Source organism: Argentina silus, assembly GCF_951799395.1.
Source record: "Argentina silus genome assembly, chromosome: X".
Classification (NCBI taxonomy): domain Eukaryota; kingdom Metazoa; phylum Chordata; class Actinopteri; order Argentiniformes; family Argentinidae; genus Argentina; species Argentina silus.
The window spans coordinates 8749180-8768640 of NC_139653.1; the positions used below are offsets into that span (position 1 = coordinate 8749180).

General features: G+C 42.9%; 1 protein-coding gene across 4 annotated transcripts in view; it reads left to right on the forward strand.

Annotated features, from left to right (window-relative positions):
* Positions 1-11581: 11581 nt before the first annotated feature.
* The window catches only part of qkib (QKI, KH domain containing, RNA binding b), a gene marked incomplete at its 3' end in the record, with an annotated part of 51796 nt that continues 43916 nt past the window's right edge, over positions 11582-19461 (forward strand). For all 4 annotated transcript variants that reach the window (XM_083694431.1, XM_083694432.1, XM_083694433.1 and 1 more), the window contains exon 1: positions 11582-11749. In XM_083694431.1, the coding sequence (XP_083550557.1) occupies positions 11608-11749 (142 nt within the window). In that variant the 5' untranslated portion in view covers positions 11582-11607. The remainder of the gene's footprint in view (positions 11750-19461) is intronic.

A 19461-nucleotide genomic window follows, 5' to 3' on the forward strand; every position in this document is an offset into this window, starting at 1 on the left:
AGTGATTGTCAGTAACTGTGACAGTATTCTTCAGTCAGCTGTGACACATAAATGGTAACTTATTGAAAAAGATGAGTGCACTTCAACTTAACCTAGCGTCATTGGGATCAGAACAGAATGAACACTTATTATACATGTCATTTTGAGTTAGGAAGGACAACCTAAGTGTTAAGGCCACACAATGAATACGATAAGATGTACAGAAACAGAAAAACAAAATAGTGTTTTCAACTTCTCTGGGAAGGTGATAAAACGGCTGGATACCTTGAGCATATAAACAGTATAACTCACATGATCATTCACTCAGGCAAATCTGTGTCAAACCTGACTTGCACAACATATCAAGTAAAGGTTGAACAGTGGATAATGTAATAACTTGTCATAATGCAATAACCTTTGCATTTATAATGTAATAAATTTGTGATAACTTGCCGGATAATGTAATAAACCTGTTAAAGAGAAAAATGTAATAACTATATTACATTATACTTTGGTTATTATGTTACCGGTGAGTAAAAAATGTTTGGTGAATAATGTAATAACTTACCAAAATAATTGTTTTTGGACACTATCCCTCTGCCTAAGACTGCTATGAATGATTTTGCTGCTGTTGATAAAGAAATGCTCAGGAACGAAGTAATGCAATTAAAACCCTCCACCTACTCACTTGACCCTATAGCGACCACCTTTTTTAAGACTGTGTTTAATTGTCTTGAGGATGAAGTGCTAGTGATTGTAAATCACTCCTTGCTGACTGGTATTTTCCCCCTGGCACTGAAAAATTATATTGTGAAACCTCTCCTAAAGAAAAGTAACCTGGATCCTTCAGTGCTAAACAATTTCAGGCCAATTTCAAACCTTTCTTTTTTAATTAAAATTCTTGAGAAGTTTGTATTTAAAGAGCTAAATAATTACCTACATTTCAGTTGTATATTTGAGAAGTTTCAATCTGGCTTTCGTCCTCAACAAGTTGTAAATGACCTGAGAATGACCTGAGAATGAACATGGATGACAAGAATCTCTCAACATTAGTACTTTTAGACTTAAGCGCTGCTTTTGATACAGTCGATCATGACATCCTTATTAACAGAGTACAGAAGTTTGTTGGCCTCTCTGGCTCAGGTTTAGATTGGTTTAGGACTTACTACTACTACAGAGACTATTTTGTCTCCATTGGTGACCATTCCTTGGCTAATACTAGCATAACATGTGGGGTTCCTCAAGGCCCCATTCTGAGAGCTGTGTTGTTCAGTCTCTATATGCTGCCACTGGGAAATATCATCAGAGAACACAGGATTATTTTCATAGCTATGCCGATAATACACAACTGTACATCTCTTTATCAACCAATAACATCAGCTGTATTGATAAACTGGTTCAATGCATTGATCCTATCAACTTATGGATGTCACATAATTTCTTGCAATTGAACAAACTTAAAATCCCTGGCACAAAACACCAAACCCCTAGCAAATTATCTTGGTATGCTTCTAGACCCTGATTTGAATTTTGAATCTCACATCAGTAATCTCACTAAAACCGCCTTTTATCACCTTAGAAATATTGCTAAAGTGCAACTGTTTCTCTCCCAGGCAGATAATGAGAGACATTGTGCCTGCTTTTATCATTAGCAGACTTGATTACTGCAATGCTCTCCTTTCTGGTCTACCTAAGAAAGTTATAAATAAGCTACCGATCATTCAGAATGCAGCAGCATGTGTACTGACCAAGACCAGAAGGAGACACACACCTCACCTGTCCTTAAGTCCCGTCATTGGTTGCCTGTCAGTTTTAGAACAGATTTTAAGATCCTTTTATTGGTGTTCAAATCACTCAATGGACTAGCGCCTGAATACTTGTCAGACATGCTTTTAATATATGCTCCCTCTACATCACTCAGGTCCTCTGGCACCGGCTTTTCAGTTGTTCCCTGGGTGAGGACAAAGAACTACAGGGAGGCAGCATTTAGCGTCTATGGTCCTCGCCTCTGGAATAGCCTGCCAGAGGAGCTGAGGGGTCACAATCTGTAAACACCTTTAAATGAAATCTTAAGACATACCTTTTTATCTTAGCATTCTCTTAATCCATTTTATTTTAATCTATCCTCTTCTATTGTGCTACATTGGTCTCTCTGTTCTACCATGTCTCATATTTCCTATACTATCATTTCCTTATATTACCGTTTATTTTCACTGTATTGTTGTATTTTCATTGTATTGTTGTATTTTTATTATATTGTTAAGCATCTTGTATTGCAATTTTGCACGAAAGGCGCCATATAAATAAAGTCTGATTTGATTTGATTATTACATTATCAGACAAATTATTACATTTCTAGTTTCCAAAATTATTATATTAGAACAAGTTATTACAATATCCGTTTTTACAGGGTGTCAATTCCAATGGAAAGTCTCCTGAAGTAAAAAGTGGTGTTTCCATGGAGTGACAGTTTTGTTGCCAAAACTTTAGAGCAGTTGTTTGTATTAACAGCATCTTCTAAAAGTCACCTACACTTACAAAAATATAAAGTCAAACTAAAAAAGTCAAATCACCCTTGACGATGCAACACATTGAGCATGAGTTTACGGCAGGAGTGTTCACATGGAGAACAGACGTCCCGGGGGTCCTAAGGGACAGCGACAGCGGGTGGCGGATGGCAGATGACAGGTGATGTGCTTGGCTGCATCGGGGCGACAGTCGATGACAGGTCCTATTCTTAGCAGGCAGCCATCACTGGCAAGACTGTATTGTAGACTACATTATCCTGTCTGTTTGCTCACAAATTGATGGCTGATTTGTGCCTGGTTGTTTAGGCAAGTGTGTGTGTGTGTGTGTGTGTGTGTGTGTGTGTGTGTGTGTGTGTGTGTGTGTGTGTGTGTGTGTGTGTGTGTGTGTGTGTGTGTGTGTGTGTGTGTGTGTGTGTGTGTGTGTGTGTGTGTGTGTGTGTGTCAGTAAATATTATGAGCTTCTGCTTTTATAATTGGGAGGAATTCATTCCCATGGGGAAATCAGGTGATGTTTTAAAGGGATAGCTGTTACTTTGCTCTTATCTGTGAGTGTATCTGATTATCAGCATTGTCCCATGGGAACTACAGTACGTTGCAGGTATTTTCTAATCTTCAACATCTCACTGAGCGCTGTGATGTTATGATATTCCATATAAAACCTAACAAAAAAATACAAGTTACATTTCAAAAGGAAACTCAAGTTGTTAATTGTGGCTTCATATTGAAAGATCACTATCCTACAAATCAGAGTTACGTACTGTACAAAGCTATTGCAGATGTCCCTTATACGGCATACTCCTCTTGGCCTTTGGTGCAAGCACAAGTTGTTACCAAGCCAACATGCAACATCCAAACACAGACAAGTCACAGCTCCGTCTCTAATTCGTCCTGAAGCTGCTCTTTTATCATGTCCCAGTGAATTTACCTGCACTACTCAGCATTGCACTTCCATGCATTTCAATGCATCATCATCTCCATAGCAGGTTGCTCAGCAAGCCAGTGCTTTCATCATGCCAATTAGTCCCAACAACAAATGCAGAGTGTGGGTTTTGTTTTGTGTCAGACACTGATTCATTGTTGTCAAATGTCACCAGCCTACTTTTTCACACATCTACATACAGTATATAGGGCCACATAATTACAATGTACATCAAATGGCTATGCCATGAATGCTGCCCAATGAAATCAGGGCCACGTTTGTAAGGAATGTTTGAAAATGTATATTATTTTCCATCCTTTGATGGAAATCATTTGAATTCTCTGAAGAGAAACCTTCGACAATAGCATCGCATCAGAGTTTGTCAAAGAGGAGCTGCATTGGCTGACAGGAGTTGGCGGGGAGAATAGGCACTCTCTTTTAAGCCAACCCTCGCTCTGCTGGGCTTGTGTCCACCTGGTTCCCTCCAAGCACTGTCGTGTACACCTGCTCCCAGTGATTCACCCAGTCTGCTACAACAGCCCAGCAGCTACTAATAGCCATGCACTCACAGAGGAACTCCGCCAGCCTCACATTCTGTAGATACTATGAATGCAAATCAATAAAGTGACCTTTGATACCACTCCAAAGGCCCCAGGTGACCCACAAGACCTTTTACTCTCCCTTAGTACTTGGTGTCTGTGTCACACCCAACTCTGTTAATGAAATGATGGTATCTTTGTGAATCTGTAGCTTATGTCCTCTGTGGCTCAGTTGGTAGAGCATGGCGCTAACAACGCTTAGGTTGTGGGTTTGATTCTCACTGGGACCATATATACTGAAAAATGTATGCACTCACTGCAATGTAAGTTGCTTTGGATAAAAGTGTCAGCTAAATGGCATATATGTCAATAGTTAAATGTTTAAGGTTAAAAGTTCTGTTTACAGCCCAGACACAGAGTAGTTTAGTTGTTACAGTAGTCAGGGCTGGTTGTCACAATGGTCAGGGATGGTTGTCACAATGGTCAGGGCTGGTTGTCACAGTGGTCAGGGCTGGTTGTCACAATGGCCAGGGCTGGTTGTCACAATGGTGACTGGTTGTTGTCAATGTCAAAAATGTGTCTTGAAAGAAGAATTGAAATTACTAGTAGTGGGTAAAAGCTGTACTAGTCTCTATTCGAAGCTGTGATTATCTAAATAATGTATGTTTTTTAAAGCTGAAAACAACATAACGAAAAAAAATGCCTCCCCTACTCTCCCCTTGCTCCCCTACAAAGAATAGAAAATGATTCTGCAAGTTCTGCAAATGCAAACAAAAAATATGCTTTCAAGCAATTGAGAAAAAATAATTAAAAAGCAATTGCTTATTTGGTGTATGTATAGGCTACAGTTACACAAGGAATTACACAACATCATCCAATCTACCTTTAGTAGCTCAGACTGTGCATTCTTACAGGCCCTAGCTCCCAGTACAGGGGCAAGCCTCCCTGACCTTTCATCCCCAGGCCCTGGGCCCACTCAAAGGTATGACAACCACGTAATGAGACTAATCCTAACTAAACTCACCATGGCCTTAGCCCCACACCCCCCTCTCCCTCTCCTCATGTCCAGCCCCCTGCATTCTGAGGAGTCTTGAGGATGCCTATGGGACAGATCAGGCCTGCTCTAAGCCCACTAACAGCTGCTAAGGCCTGCCCTGCCCTGCTACTCTGTGCGGAACATTTTGTGCAGATGTTGGAGGGAAATAAAGACAGCACAACCTCCCTAAACCAAACCAGACAGACAGCCTAATGAGGGCCTTCTAGGGTTATGCCCCTCAAACGCGCCGGATGGTGGAAATCTTCTCCCCCGTGGTGGTGAGAGAGTGGGTTATTGATCCAAACTCTGTGCTAGACCTCACAGAGAGGCTGAGGTGTAACCAGGTCTCAGACCTGTGGTGCTGAGACATTCATATACAGGGGCTCTGCAGCCATTGACCCAATCAGAATCCCACATCTCACCAAAGGACACACTTGAAAACAAAACAGTAAGTTAACACAGCTAATGAGAGACTGAGGGGGGTGGTGAGGATGGGGAAGGAAAGACAGGGTCCGTCCGTCCTACAGATATCCTGCCTCCATCTCTGGACCTCTCCCCTTTATCAGACCACCCATGCTCTCTCTCTCATCCTCATCTCATCAAGGTTCACAGTTCTAATGCCTCTACAACTGAGAACACAATCAAAAACCAAACAATGTGAGATACTCCACAAGCATACACGCACAGTGTTAACAAAGGGTGCACTGATTCTAAAATCAGTTCAGATCTAATAAGCTGCTTGAGAAAGGTGTATGCGAATAGTTTCAGAGAACATAGTTCAGCATAGTAGATCCCATTCCTATAGGTGTCAGATTATATCAACCTGAGCATGTCAGTTCATTGGAGTGTCCCCCGCCCCCTGTCCTTGTGCCACCCGTGCTGCCTCTGCCACGTCCCAGGCTGCCTCGGTTCCCCACAGACACATCGCCTCTCTTCTGCTCCACTGCCACAGCGGACGTGGGCTCAGAGGGGAATGAATAGAGAGACTACTGCAATCAAAACAAGGGTGCAGTTTGGCCTGCCCTGAGTCTCCTATCTGGCACGTCACAGGCAGGGCTGGACAGTTCCAGAGGGTCAGATATCATTATGGTGCACTATCATTTCTCATGGGGATAGTCCTGACTCCTGACTTTGACTAGCGCTAACCTTTCTGTCTCTGCTCTGCTAGCACACCAGAAACAGAGAGTGAATGGTTATCTCTCTAGATGTGAGTGAAAAACATGTTTGCTCTAAACGTCTACGAAAAGTTATCCGTCCTATCATCTGTTGCTCATAGAATGATGTCATTTCCTCAACACAGACATATGGAGAGACAAGACAAGATACACTTTTACGCAACCTGACTTTACATGAAACTAACCTTCCCAGATGCTGTTGATGGGCTGCAAACAGAACTAGGCTATTACCCAAGCTCAATGATAATCAGTGGCCAGAGAAGGGTGGGGTTTCTAACAATGGATAGAGGTGAATGACCATGGACTCTATGATACGAAACAGCGATTGTCTCTGTCTTCTCTCTGTGGTACACAGGCGGTGCCTCCATTGGCTTTGTATTCCCATTTGAAAGTGGCCGTTGTGGTGATGTCTCCATTGTGGCAGGACGCTAATTGTCTTTGTGTCCCTGTTCTCGGCTCCCTTCTCCTGTATGTTACAATGGCGCACTGTGCTCCCCTTGCAGTGAACAATCACCCCCTCTGTTCACGCAGGCCATGGAGTCACTGTCCACTGTGACTGTACACACACTGGCTGGCACACTCACACATGTACATTGGTTGCACAGACACACTGTTACATACACACACACACACACACACACACACACACACACACACACACTAACCAACACAGAGAGGGAAGTACACATGGGTGAAATATTCTACACAGACCCACACCAAGTATAGAGCATGAGTGATGTCATAGCGAAGATGATTCTGTAACAGGCCTGTTACTGGTTGAGAGTAAGACTGAAGTTACAAAACAACAAAGCACATTCTCTCCTAATCAAAATGGTACTGTTCTGATTTGAATTTAGTCTTTTTCTTTTACTATGTATTTGTGCCTGGAAAAATCAATGAACACACACTCTGCCTCTGGCCATCGTATAAACTCACTGTGCACGCAGACACATAGACACACAGTTAGAGCTCCAAGCATCAACACTACATTTAGGAGATATGCATTTATTTTCTCTGAGGATCAAATCAATAACCATTATGGATACATCAATCAAGTGCCGAGAGAATGAAAACAAGTGCTGTGTTAGGGCAAATCACAGGGGGCGGGTTCAGTTTGAAACCACTGTCACATAGAACATAGTTTCTCCCTGTATTAGCAAAGAAGATGTCTATCAGACAGAGCCACTGAGGAAGTGAAAGAAAGAGTGATTATTTGGTCTCTTTGTGTCAAAGCAGAGGACAACATTGAAGGAGTGACCTTCCTACAGCAACAATGTAGAGAGGGTAATATGTACCATGACAGGCACTGTGATTTCTATCATTGTCATTGCAATTCCTATTATCAGGTCAGCCTGATCTAGGTGAGAATGGTCCATTATATGTGATGAGCATAATGGAGCTGTCATGCACTACAGTAGCCTGTCCTGGTTATAGTGCCCTCCGCACTCTTATGCAGAGCCCTTCTGTGCCAACTTCAAAATAAAAGTCACTTTGAACAACACAGCATTGCAAAGTGTATGCGTTGTACAGTATGACCAGTGACTGCATTTAGTCAGAGATATATGGCCGCTGCTGACTGCAACAGAGCCTCGATTGTTTCTGAATTCGACCAGAAGCCATCAGGGACACAGGAGTTCACTAGGGAGCAAGCTACTTAGAGTATCAGATATCAACTGTGTCACTCTGACAATGACAGTGCTTTGGTCTTTTTTAAAGGATTCAGTTGTCATGTATGTTGTCATGTGTTTTTGGGGGACGAACAGGTGAAACATCTGTCAGGGGCCAAAAACAACTTTTATTCAATGTTGTAGCCTACTGTAGGTCCTTTTGTTTTAAGTCTTTGTTTGTATCTGTCAGACAATGTATTGTAATCTCTCTATCGACAACCCCCCCCCATTACTCCCCCCCGCCCCCACACACACCCCACACTCACTCTCTACCTTTGTAGCCTACTGTCTCTTATTCCCTACATCACTCCCTTCCCCTAACTGCCCCTGTCAGTCTTTCTCTCAACCTTTCCCCCCCCCTCTCTTCTCAACTCACCCTTGGTCCCTCCTCTCCTCTCTCTCTTTGACCCTACACCCCTCTCTCCCCCTGTCTCTCCACCTCTCTTCTGCGTGAGCTGTAATGAAACGTCCTCCTAGTAATGGCTGTCCTCTCGGTGCTCTGTTAATTACTTCTCTATTTATTTAGCCGATCTGTCCGGGCGGGGGCTGTCCCCGGCCGTGGGGATTGTCTGACTCCTGTGTTAAATAGCCTGCATTCCGATCCTCTGATGCTGAAACTAACATGAGTCCCCCCTTTTATCTCAAAAGCGCGTCAAATTAGCACCCGGCAGATTCCTGATACAAAGAACCCGGTAACCGAAAAAACCTGGAGACAGGCTGATTGCCGCAACAAGCCCAGCCCAGCGTGGAGTCTCTGTATGCCGGAGCATGGCTGTCTATGGGCTCAGCTCTGCTTAGCCGAACCAACTGCACTGCTGCTGCTAGATGCATACTGCTTTTAATGGTGTGCCAACATCAAAGCAAAATGTAAATGAATCTAATTTCATGCAATGACTGATGAACACTTCTCACTTCGACTGGTAATTGACAGAAGAATGAGCAGAAGAATGAGCAACTGCACAAACTGTGTGTTTGTGTATAATGTTGCCACAGGCTGCTACATCTAAAGCCCCTGATTACTACCACTAAATTATTCCACACTCTCCTTGTAATCAAATACATTCTGCCATTAATATCTCATTCAGTGCCTCACCATGACCTAATAGTTGGTAGCTGTGTAAAGAAAATCCCAAATACAAAGCTACATTCATTCGTACAAAGAAACAAAGCAGATTTCCATACATGCCAAAAGAGTTGTTATTGACTCCTAGAGGCCGGCTGACATGTAATATTATCAGGCTGATATCTCACTTCATTCACCAAAACCCCAGTCTCATTGGGGCGGCGTTGCTGTGGTGAGGGCTCGACCTGAGCCCCCCATCCCTCAGTCTAGATCCGGTTTCATCATTTTATAGGCTGCTTTTATTTTTGGGCTCAACCCGCTGGCCCACATGCCATCACTAAGGAGGAGTTTACGAGGGGGAGACAGAGAGAGTGAGAGAGAGAGAGAGAGAGAGAGAGAGAGAGAGAGAGAGAGGGGGGGGGGGGGAGAGAGAGAGAGAGAGAGAGAGAGAGAGAGAGGGGGGGGGGGGGAGAGAGAGAGAGAGAGGAAGAGAGAGGAAGAGAGAGAGAGAGAGTTAAATGGGGGGGATAGAGAGCTGAGTGTGTGAGAAAGACGGGTGAGATTGAAAAAGGCAGAGTAGAGAGAGAGAGAGTAGAGAGAGTTGGAGAGATTGAGAGACCCAGTGTTCTCCCAGCCAAGTTGGGACAGACAGAGACCGGGTTGCTCTCTTTGCCTGGTTTCACAGTCTATGTGTGCAGGAATGCATTCATTAACGTAATTCCTCTGCCCTCAAACAAGGGTGCCGTCACAGGGTGAGTGAGTGGAGGATTGAAGTTCGTGGGGCTAGGGGAGGGAAGGGGAGGGGGGTGGGGGGGGGGGGGGTATAAATACAGCCCTCCTCCAAACACACTCACTGAGCAGTGGAAGACGAGAATCTCTACCCAGGCCTCAGCATCCAAGTCGATCTCCATGAGAATGGCCAAGGCGGCACAAAAGGATGAAAAGGTAGTGGAAAGGCCCTGGACAATCCCTTCCTGTTCGGGTGGGTCGTTTGTTTCAGGGCTGTCAGAATTGGCCCCCACAGCCCCTCGGCCCCACAGCCCCTTGGCCCCCACAGCCCCTCGGCCCCCACAGCCCCTCGGCCCCCACGGCCCTCGGCCTGTTTCACACATTCTTCCCAGTGTTGTTTTCCGGGTGTCTTTAAAACATTGCCCCTGTTTTTTTTCATTCACGTGAAAAGAGATGGCGGGCAAACTGACATCAAATAGAGCTGGAGCAATTGTTATTTTTTTCAAATACATCTAAAAGCCAACAACTCCGGGCATGAAAACTGCTTTGCATAACAAAAAGAGGCAAAAGCATTAAACCAATTAAACTATTTATATAAACATTTTAACGACAGAATTTAAGCAGTTATAATTCATACTTTTTGTGTGGGGAAAAAAGCACCCTTTATCCTCATTTAAATTAAAATAGTTCTATGAATTGTTTGGTGGTAAATCAACATGAGTAACAATGCAGATGATAGTACACAGTTCTCTGCAGTCTCTCTAAAACATTTATTTCCCACATAATAATGTTATTTTACAAATCATGACACATATTCAGTGAAATGTGAAACACATGACAACAAACATGTCTGTATCTTTTAGATGTCTGTTTAGTGAGAAAAAGCAGCACACACTATCTCTTACAGTTTCACAGCGCTTTAAGGCAGTTCTATTGAGATAAATGCCTGATTTTCTGCCTGGCATTTAGTCAATCACATATTCTCTCTCAGAGTGAAGAGGCTTGCCAAATGGAGGATAGATTTGTGATATGTATCCCTTTCAGACCGTGGCTCTTCATTTGATTTATTCTGAATCCAATATTCAGAGGCACTGTCATCATACATACTTTTCCTAAACGTTTTCCAAGATGCAGGTGTGTGTGTGTGTGTGTGTGTGTGTGTGTGTGTGTGTGTGTGTGTGTGTGTGTGTGTGTGTGTGTGTTTTCTGTCTGAGTTTCTTGTCTGCAGATTGTGTGTGTGTGTGTGTGTGTGTGTGTGTGTGTGTGTGTGTGTGTGTGTGTGTGTGTCACACTCGGTCTCGGAGGAGCGCGTGCACGATCTCGGCTGTGAGACTCGGCTGTGAAGTGTGGTCATGTGACGGCTCCCCAGCCCAGGCATAGCCAGACGGTTATTGGAGACTGAATGCCAGCTTCATTGAAAAAGCTCCGTTATCGAGAGTAGAGACAGGAGGGACGGACGTTTCCAGTGTAGTGTACAGACACACTCATAACAACACGTAGAAAGCTCTGGGGAACTTGGGGAAAGGGACATTCTAACCGCCTCAAGACGTTCGGTAAGAGAAAGCAGAAGACAAATCGTAAAAAAATAAATCACGAGCAGTGGGCACGCGGGAGTATTCATTCCGAGTAACTTGTGGAATTGTAAGGGCAACCAGCATAAGAAAAACTACCTCTCATCGTTTCATATTTTTGTTTCATTTTTTTCTTTCTTTTGTTTTTATTTCATCTGCTTATCTGTCCTAGGAAGAGCTGTCAGACGAAGGAGTAGAATTGCAGTGCAGTGCGTAAAGAGACTGAACGCAGCACCAGCACTCACTGCGTTCACGGGCAAGAGACACTGGTTTGAGAGAGACAGACTGATTTTTGTATTCTATTTTTTATATCTTATTTATTAATTTATAGCCAACGTGAGCGTATTTATTTTCCAATTTTCGGTTCTGTTTTTGGGCTGAACATTTTTAATTTTTGGAATATGGTTGGGGAAATGGAAACGAAAGAGAAGCCGAAGCCAACCCCAGACTATCTCATGCAGCTCATGAATGATAAGAAACTGATGAGCAGCCTTCCCAACTTCTGCGGGATTTTCAACCACCTTGAGCGACTGCTTGACGAAGGTAAACTTTGTTAAATGTGTACGAATATGCACTCGAAATGTGGTACATTTGTGGTATATGCGCATGGATGTCATAAGACATCATTCACAGTGAAACTGCCGTCTCCCTGGCGTTTTGCATGAGTCGGTGTGTTGGATCATTTGTTGTTTGGACTACAGGCTACCATGCAATTTTCTGATCATTGGCAAATTAATTAAATAAATGTAGACACAACAGTTCACTTCTTTATAGTACCTAGCCTCGACAGGTGAGTACTCAATTTTACGCTTGAAACAAAGCAAGCTAAATTGCGCGGTCCGCTGCCTCAACGGTCAAACTTCATTTTACGAGAATGGACGCTGTCAAATATACCCAATTTAGCCGAAGTTATTCAAGGTATTTGTCAACACGTTGATTTGCATATAAAGGTAGCCTACAGCTGCTGGATGTAAAATAGCGTGAAAAGGCTAATAACAGCTTGTGCTTGCGTTATTTTAGGCCAAATAGTGCTTTAGGGCTGGCTAATCAAATTCAAAGGTAATTAAACATAACTTGCTACGCCAGATTTAATGTTGCTCAGAGTAGGGTGGACATGTAAATGAAAGTCAGTCTATTGATATGCTACGGATAGATAGAGAGATAGATAGATAGATAGATAGATAGATAGATAGATAGATAGATAGATAGATAGATAGATAGATACTTTATTGATCCCCGAGGGGAAATTAAGGTGTTACAGCAGCTCACATCACAAACAACAACAACAAAATAAAGTGACAATAGGATAATAGAATAAAATAGACATCTGAAACATTATATACAGTAAGAACACTCCAGTATGATTTAACATCCCCCAGCCTGACTCTGATCACCCCGATCGAGCCAGCCGGAGGAGGAGTTGTACAGTCTTATTGCGGCAGGCAGAAAATATCTTCTATGGCACTCCTTAGTGCAACGTGGTTGTAATAATCTGTTGCTAAAGGAGCTTCTCTGCTCTGCCACAGAGTCATGTAGGTGGTGGGAGGGATTGTCCATGATGGCCAGGGGTTTGGTCCTCATCCTCCTATTGGCCACCTCCTCCACAGTGTCCAGGGTGACACCGAGGACAGAACCAGCTTTCCTAATAAGCTTGTTCAATCTCTTGGTGTAACCTTCCTTGATGCTGCCCCCCCAGCATACCACCACGTACAGCACTGCGCTGGCCACAACTGACTGGTAGAACATGTTCAGTAGAGTTCTGGATACATGGGTCTTAATTGATTTGTAACATTGAAGGTCCACAAATCAGTTTTTTAGAAATTTCTTCCAATTTGGCTATAAACTATATCTTACCTCCCATCGTAACATCGTAATGAAGAGTGCTAAAGCTCAGTCTATTCAGCCCTCGTCTTTGGCAAAATAATCGAATGTTTCCCCTGCCAATACATGTTAACAAGATATGCACACTGAGGTGGGCTACTTATATCAACAGTCTACCAGGTGAAGTGTTTTCTAACCGTTTAGGCCCGGCTGGAGTTTCAATTAGTTATAATGGTCTGAGGGTTTAAATGCGTGTCGTAGTGGGTGAAAACGTCGTCGTACAGTCTGGTAAAGTCGGCGGGTTAGGCGCCAGTGGGTCCTCGTCAGGTCTGCACACATTAGACTATTTCTTCTAATAGGCTAATGTTGTCTCTGCCCTCTGTTATTTTTCACTTTTCAAGTATTCTGTGTACGCTATCTATTGCACTTTACCCTTTTGTATTCCGTCAAAGCGCATCTGCAAGGTTTTGTCTAGTGAAGATACAACTTTGTTGAAAATATATATTTTTTCCCATCAATCCCAAAACATTTATGACAACTAAAAAAGGAATTTCCTGAAGAAAATTCGTGGGTTTACTTCAGCTGTCTTAAAGTCTATTTTTGTTAGTAAATGAGTGTATAAGGTAGTAAAAGCTGAATTTAAGTAGGCTATAGCCTAGTGTCATGAGACTGGATCCGAGACTAGCTACACCAGTCTACACCTTCTAATGTTTGGTTGGTTGTCAAAACTGTAATTAAAAAAGCTGCATTCAAGTTAGACTGTCCTGAACATTGGAAGTGTATTTGCTTAAAACGTTGAGGAGTTACACTTTAAACATTCTACCAAACTGTAGCAAACCTATGGTGGCCATTGAAACTCATGTTAATGGATCCAACTTTAAATGCTATATAATATAGCTTATTTGAGTATTGCTTAAAGAAATAAGTAGTATTAATACTATTAGTAGTATCAAGTGACGCCAGCTAGGGTATGTTAAGGTTGATTAGGTGTGTATCCTTAACATTATTTCATAGATCAGCAGAGGCCCCCTGCTTAAGAGTTTGAGAAGTCCAAAATGTCTGGTGCGCTCTCTCTAATCACGGACACGCGCTTTCTACTTTTCACATTGGTCTGAAGCATCTGGGCTTGATGGTGTCAGTACATCTGTTTGTGTGTGTTTGTGTGTGTTTGTGTGCAAGCGTTTGTGTGTGTTTGAGGGCAAGGGGTGCAGCCTCAACACACAACTGTGTGTGAAGCAAGACGTATCCTTGACGCACACCGTTCTTCCACTCGTCTGGTGGATGGACATGAGAGGGAGGATGTTACATGTAGTGGTATGTCTCAGAAGTAGCCAGAGCATGGCGATTGGGTCAGTTAAGGCCTCAGCAAAGATCTTTGTTCCTGTAATACCAACAAACCCATGAAAGTACTCTCAAGAACTTCCTCTTTCACTGACTTTGCTGAACACCCATGTTGTTGTTGTTGTTGTTGTTGTTGTTGTTGTTGTTGTTGTTGTTGTTGTTGTACAATGTTTGTATGATGGCTTTCAGTTTAGAAAGTTGAAACATGTTACCTGCAGTCTCAGCACTCAATGAGGAGCCAGTTCACAGTAACTCTTCACTCAATTACATGCACATGATACAAATCATCAGACCATCTTCTGTCAGTAGACTATGTATGTATGTAGCCCGTGGTCTCTGATTGTTGTCTCTAAACCTGTGGCTATATGGATATACAGTATATGTGTAAAAACACATGCATGGGTGTGTAAACTTATATTTGTGAGTCCCGTCCTTGTTTGTGCCTTCTTCTGTGTGTGTGTGTGTTTGTGTGTGTGTGTGTGTGTGTGTGTGTGTGTGTGTGTGCGTGCGTGCGTGCGTGTGTGTGTGTGAGGCAGGTTCTTGTGATGCGCAAGAAGAGCACTCTGACTAAATATCCCTTTGACCAGATAAATGCTGGGGAGGATTGAGACACTGGTTTCACTTCCACTACCACACTGAGATTCTCAGCAACACCAGTGTGCGTGGGTGCGTGGGTCTGGCGAGCGTGTGTGCGTGCATGCAAAGTCAGTCAGAGTGCTACAGTAGATGGTGATTACCAATTATACAGACCCATGGCCATATTTCAATACATCGCTTAAATAGATAAATACTTTCAATTGAATACATCTTGAATTAATGATATTCAATGCAAAATAAGTTTGCTTGATTGCTTGCATAAATCTATCATAAATAATTGATGAAATGAGAGAGGTGTGGCTGTTTAACACAGGTTCTGCGATCTGACAGGCTCCGCTTCGCTGAGGGCTTATTGGTTACTTTTTGATTAGGCTCGTCTCTAGGCTCTGATCCGCAAACTACTCAAAGCCTGGTCAGAACCCTTTTGGAACCTTTCGCCAAGTAAGTTATCTCAACAGAAAATTATGGTTTTACCGGCCATTTTGGGGGACCCAGTGTCAAGAGAAAACGTCTGACTAGGCTATCGCGCCCCCCCTGCTAAAAAGTCAAAATACACATATTGTACAGATCCATCTACAAAGGAGTTAGCTTATGTGCAAATAGCAGGCTGCATATGTGTGTTTGTGGTAATCTATATGATCTAGTTCTGATAGGTGGGGTGCACATACAGTGCCCTCCAGAAGTATTGGAAAGAGGAAGCATTTTTTAGCTCTATACTCCAACAGTTTGGATTTGAAATCAAACAATTACTATGATATCAAAGTAGAGATTCTCAGCTTTAATTAAAAAAAATGTTTCTTTCAGATTGGTTTCACCATTTAGTACAGTATTTTTTAAACATACTCCTATTTCAGGGCTCCAAAAGTATTGGAGAAAATCATATAATGTCCAAATAAAGTACTCATGTTTAGTATTTGGTTGACAATCCTTTGCATGCAATAACTGTCTGAGGTCTGCGACCCATTGACCCCACTAGACGCTGGGTATATTCTCTGGTGATGCTGTGCCAGGCCTGTACTACAGCCATCTTCACTTGTTTTGAGATCTTTTTGCTCTATGTTCCCTCTTCAGAAAATGAAATGCATGTTCAATTGGATTTAAATTTGAAGATTGACTTATCCAGTCAAGAACCTTCCACTTTTTGGCCCTGAAAAAACTGCCTTGTTGCTATGGCAGTATGTTTGGGGTCATTGTCTTACTGTATGATGAAGCACCATCCAATGAATTTAGAGGCAATTGCTTATACTCAAGCAGACCAGATGTTTCAGTACACTTCAGAATACATTCTGCTGCTGCCGTCAACAGTTACATCATCAATGAAGACAAGTTAGCCAGTTCTAGTAGCAGCTAAACCATGACAACCCCTCCACCATGTTTCACAGATGAGGGTTAGGGTATGCCGTAAAAATGTTCCACTTGCAATCACTCTGGTACGTGATAATATTAATATTTTCTGTCCAGAAGAGCTTTTTCCAGACCTCTCAGGCTTTGTAGGTACTTTTTAGCAAACTGTAACCTGACCATCCTTAATAGGAGAGGACAATTAGTGACTTGCATCTAGCAGTGAAGGCTCTGTAGTTCGGCTGGTGACATATTCTGCAGATGGTAGTGTCTGACACATTGACACCTACCTCCTGGAGAGTGTTTCTTTCTTTTTAATGATGTTCCAAACTGTTGATTTGGGCAAGCCTCATGTTCTGGCTATGTTTGATAGTTTGTTTCTGATTTTTCAGCCTAAGAATGGTGTCCTTGACTTTCATTGACACCACTTTTGTCCTCATGTTGACAGACACCAATAGCAGACTCCAAAGGCAAAGCCTAGAATCAATACTAGACATTGACAGCTCTCTTATGCCTACACACAAGATGTGACAGAACAGACCTGATGTCCCAGAAACACCTTTTAAGCCAATTTTCCACAGTACCTTTGGGACTATGTACTTGTGGTGCCCTGAAATTGGGGGACTATGCATAGATATGTATAGGACTATTGTATTTTGTAAATGGTTAAACCAATCTGAAAAACGAAAACATTGAATTAAAGTTAAGAATCTCTACTTAAACCGCATAGAAATGTTTGATTTCAAATCCAAACTGAGTATAGAAGAAGACAAAATGCTTCCTCTTTCCAATACATATGGAGGGCACTGTATATATATTATACACAGTATCCTCATTGCATTTCTGTAGCTGTGCTTTTCCATTGCCGGTGCCCAGAGCAACGCTAAATCACAGGCTTTTGCAAACATCAGCATTATTCCGAGGGCTGGAGAGGGCTGGCGTATAAAATATTGTCTCCAGCTTGTGCTTGGCCGCAACATTGATCATACATGAAGCTCCAAGTTGGTGTTGTCTTCTCCCCTCTGTTCTGACCTGCTGTACTGTGCAGTGGAGAATGAAAATAGATAAATGAGGGGGTATATCTCCACCCTGAGACTACTGATGGGTAACCCTTTATTCTACAGCACATTAGTAAGCAGCTACTTACTTAGAAAGTACTGGGTACAATTGTTATTCCTTGATAATTGCATAGTAATTACACCCACTATTTATTTTACATTTATTGATGCAAGCGCCACTATGCCATTCATTACCAGGTAGTTATTGACTGAGTCTATTGAGGTAAGTACCATAAAGCACCCCTTTATACTACATAATTCCCCATGTACAGTAGTTCTAAATACTGGTTAAATACCAGCTAAAACAGGGCTAGACAATGAAGGGTTACCTCTGTTTATATGAGATGTTAATATGAAAACTGTGCACATTGTCTGAGAGTTGATACTGTAGTGATAATACAGTATATCTGTATACAAAATTGACAGATGTGTGTGTTTCGCCCCCTTGCCCCTGTTCTGAATCAAAATTAGCAGTGTGAATTTGCTGCTTGTACCTGGTGACTTGTTTGAAAATGAGTCATAATGAGTCATGTTCTGGCTATGCAGATGATCTGTTAGTCTGACTCAGGGTCAGTGATTGGGTGCCAGTTGTGATGTTCAACTGTGCACATGTGTCAGTAGTAATACCACAGGAATGTGTGTGTGTGCCCATGGACAGCACGTGTCAGTGGAATCACTCAGGTAAAAAGGTGTTCCAGTTGGTATTGTTTTACTGGAGGAGATCAGCAGCACCGAGCCTGCCCCTGAGCTGTCACCTGTGAGTGATGCGTCTGTGCAGCGGCCCAGAGCAGACGGCCCGGCTGCATACACATGCACAGACCGATGCGCAAACCCGGGCCGCTGTTAGTGCAGATGAATGCTCTCAATGGACAGTAAGAGCAGCCACCCATGCAGTCTTCGTTGTAATAAAGGTGATGAATTTAATCACTGGCAGATCATACTGCCGTCTGTGTCCCAACCCCTGAAGGCCTGAAGCACACTCAAATGAATGGGAAGGGTGTGGTTTGGGTGGGTGTGAGAGAGACACAGATCTGTTGTGAATGAGAGAGCATTGTAAGGTCAATATGAATATGATGAAGCGTTTTGGTTTGTGTGTGCATGTGCGTGTGCGTGTGCGTGTGTGTGCCGTGTATGTTCCCCATGGTGTGCTGTTAATGTACTTGTTGTTTAACCAAAATTAATAGCCCACATTAACTGTATTGAAGGTAAGTGACAAGTCATTTATCCTTGTTGAATTATTAGCTACAGTAGGTATGTGGTCTTTTTTCAATGATTAAGACTGAATATTCAAGCTAATGAAACGACCCCTATGAAATCTCATTGAAGATTGAAAATGTCTTACTGGTGTGACTGTTAAAAGCAGACTTGTTTACTTCCACTCGATAGTTAGTATTTCACTGGCCAGACAGGAAGAGAGCTCTAACAGGGGCCGTTAAATGCACACAGAGGCTCAGACTGGAACAGCATGGGTACTGTCAGGGAATGGTAATCCCGCAGAGGGATGATTCCACGGTCTTCTCACCATTACAAGTTGCGAAAGGATGCATTTTGATTTTAGTCGGTTCGATGTGTGTGTGTGTGTGTGTGTGTGTGTGTGTGTGTGTGTGTGTGTGTGTCTCTCCCTCCCTCTCTCTCTCTCTCTCTGTCTCTCTGTCTCTCTTTCTCTCTCCGTCTCTCTCTCTCTCTCTCTCCCTCTCTCCCTCTCTCTCTCTCTCTCTCTCTTTCTCTCTCTCTCTCTCTCTCTCTCTCTCTCCCCCTCTCTCTCTCTCTCTCTCTCTCTCTCTTTCTCTCTCTCTCTCTCTCTCTCTCCCTCTCTCTCTCTCTCTCTCTCTTTCTCTCTCTCTCTCTCTCCCTCTCTCTCTCTCTCTCTCTCTCTCTCTCTCTTTCTCTCTCTCTCTCCCTCTCTCTCTCTCTCTCAAGCATTAAGGAGTCCCAGAGAGACCAGAGAAACCTTCCAGCTCCTCTCACAATTAGACTAAGTGGTCCTATTCATCACATAATTGGAGCAATTAATTAATTCAGAATTGAAATGGGGTTGGAGTGGTCAAAGTCAATTTATCTAGAAGTAACTTGGACTCTGTCCCTGTATTGTGGAAT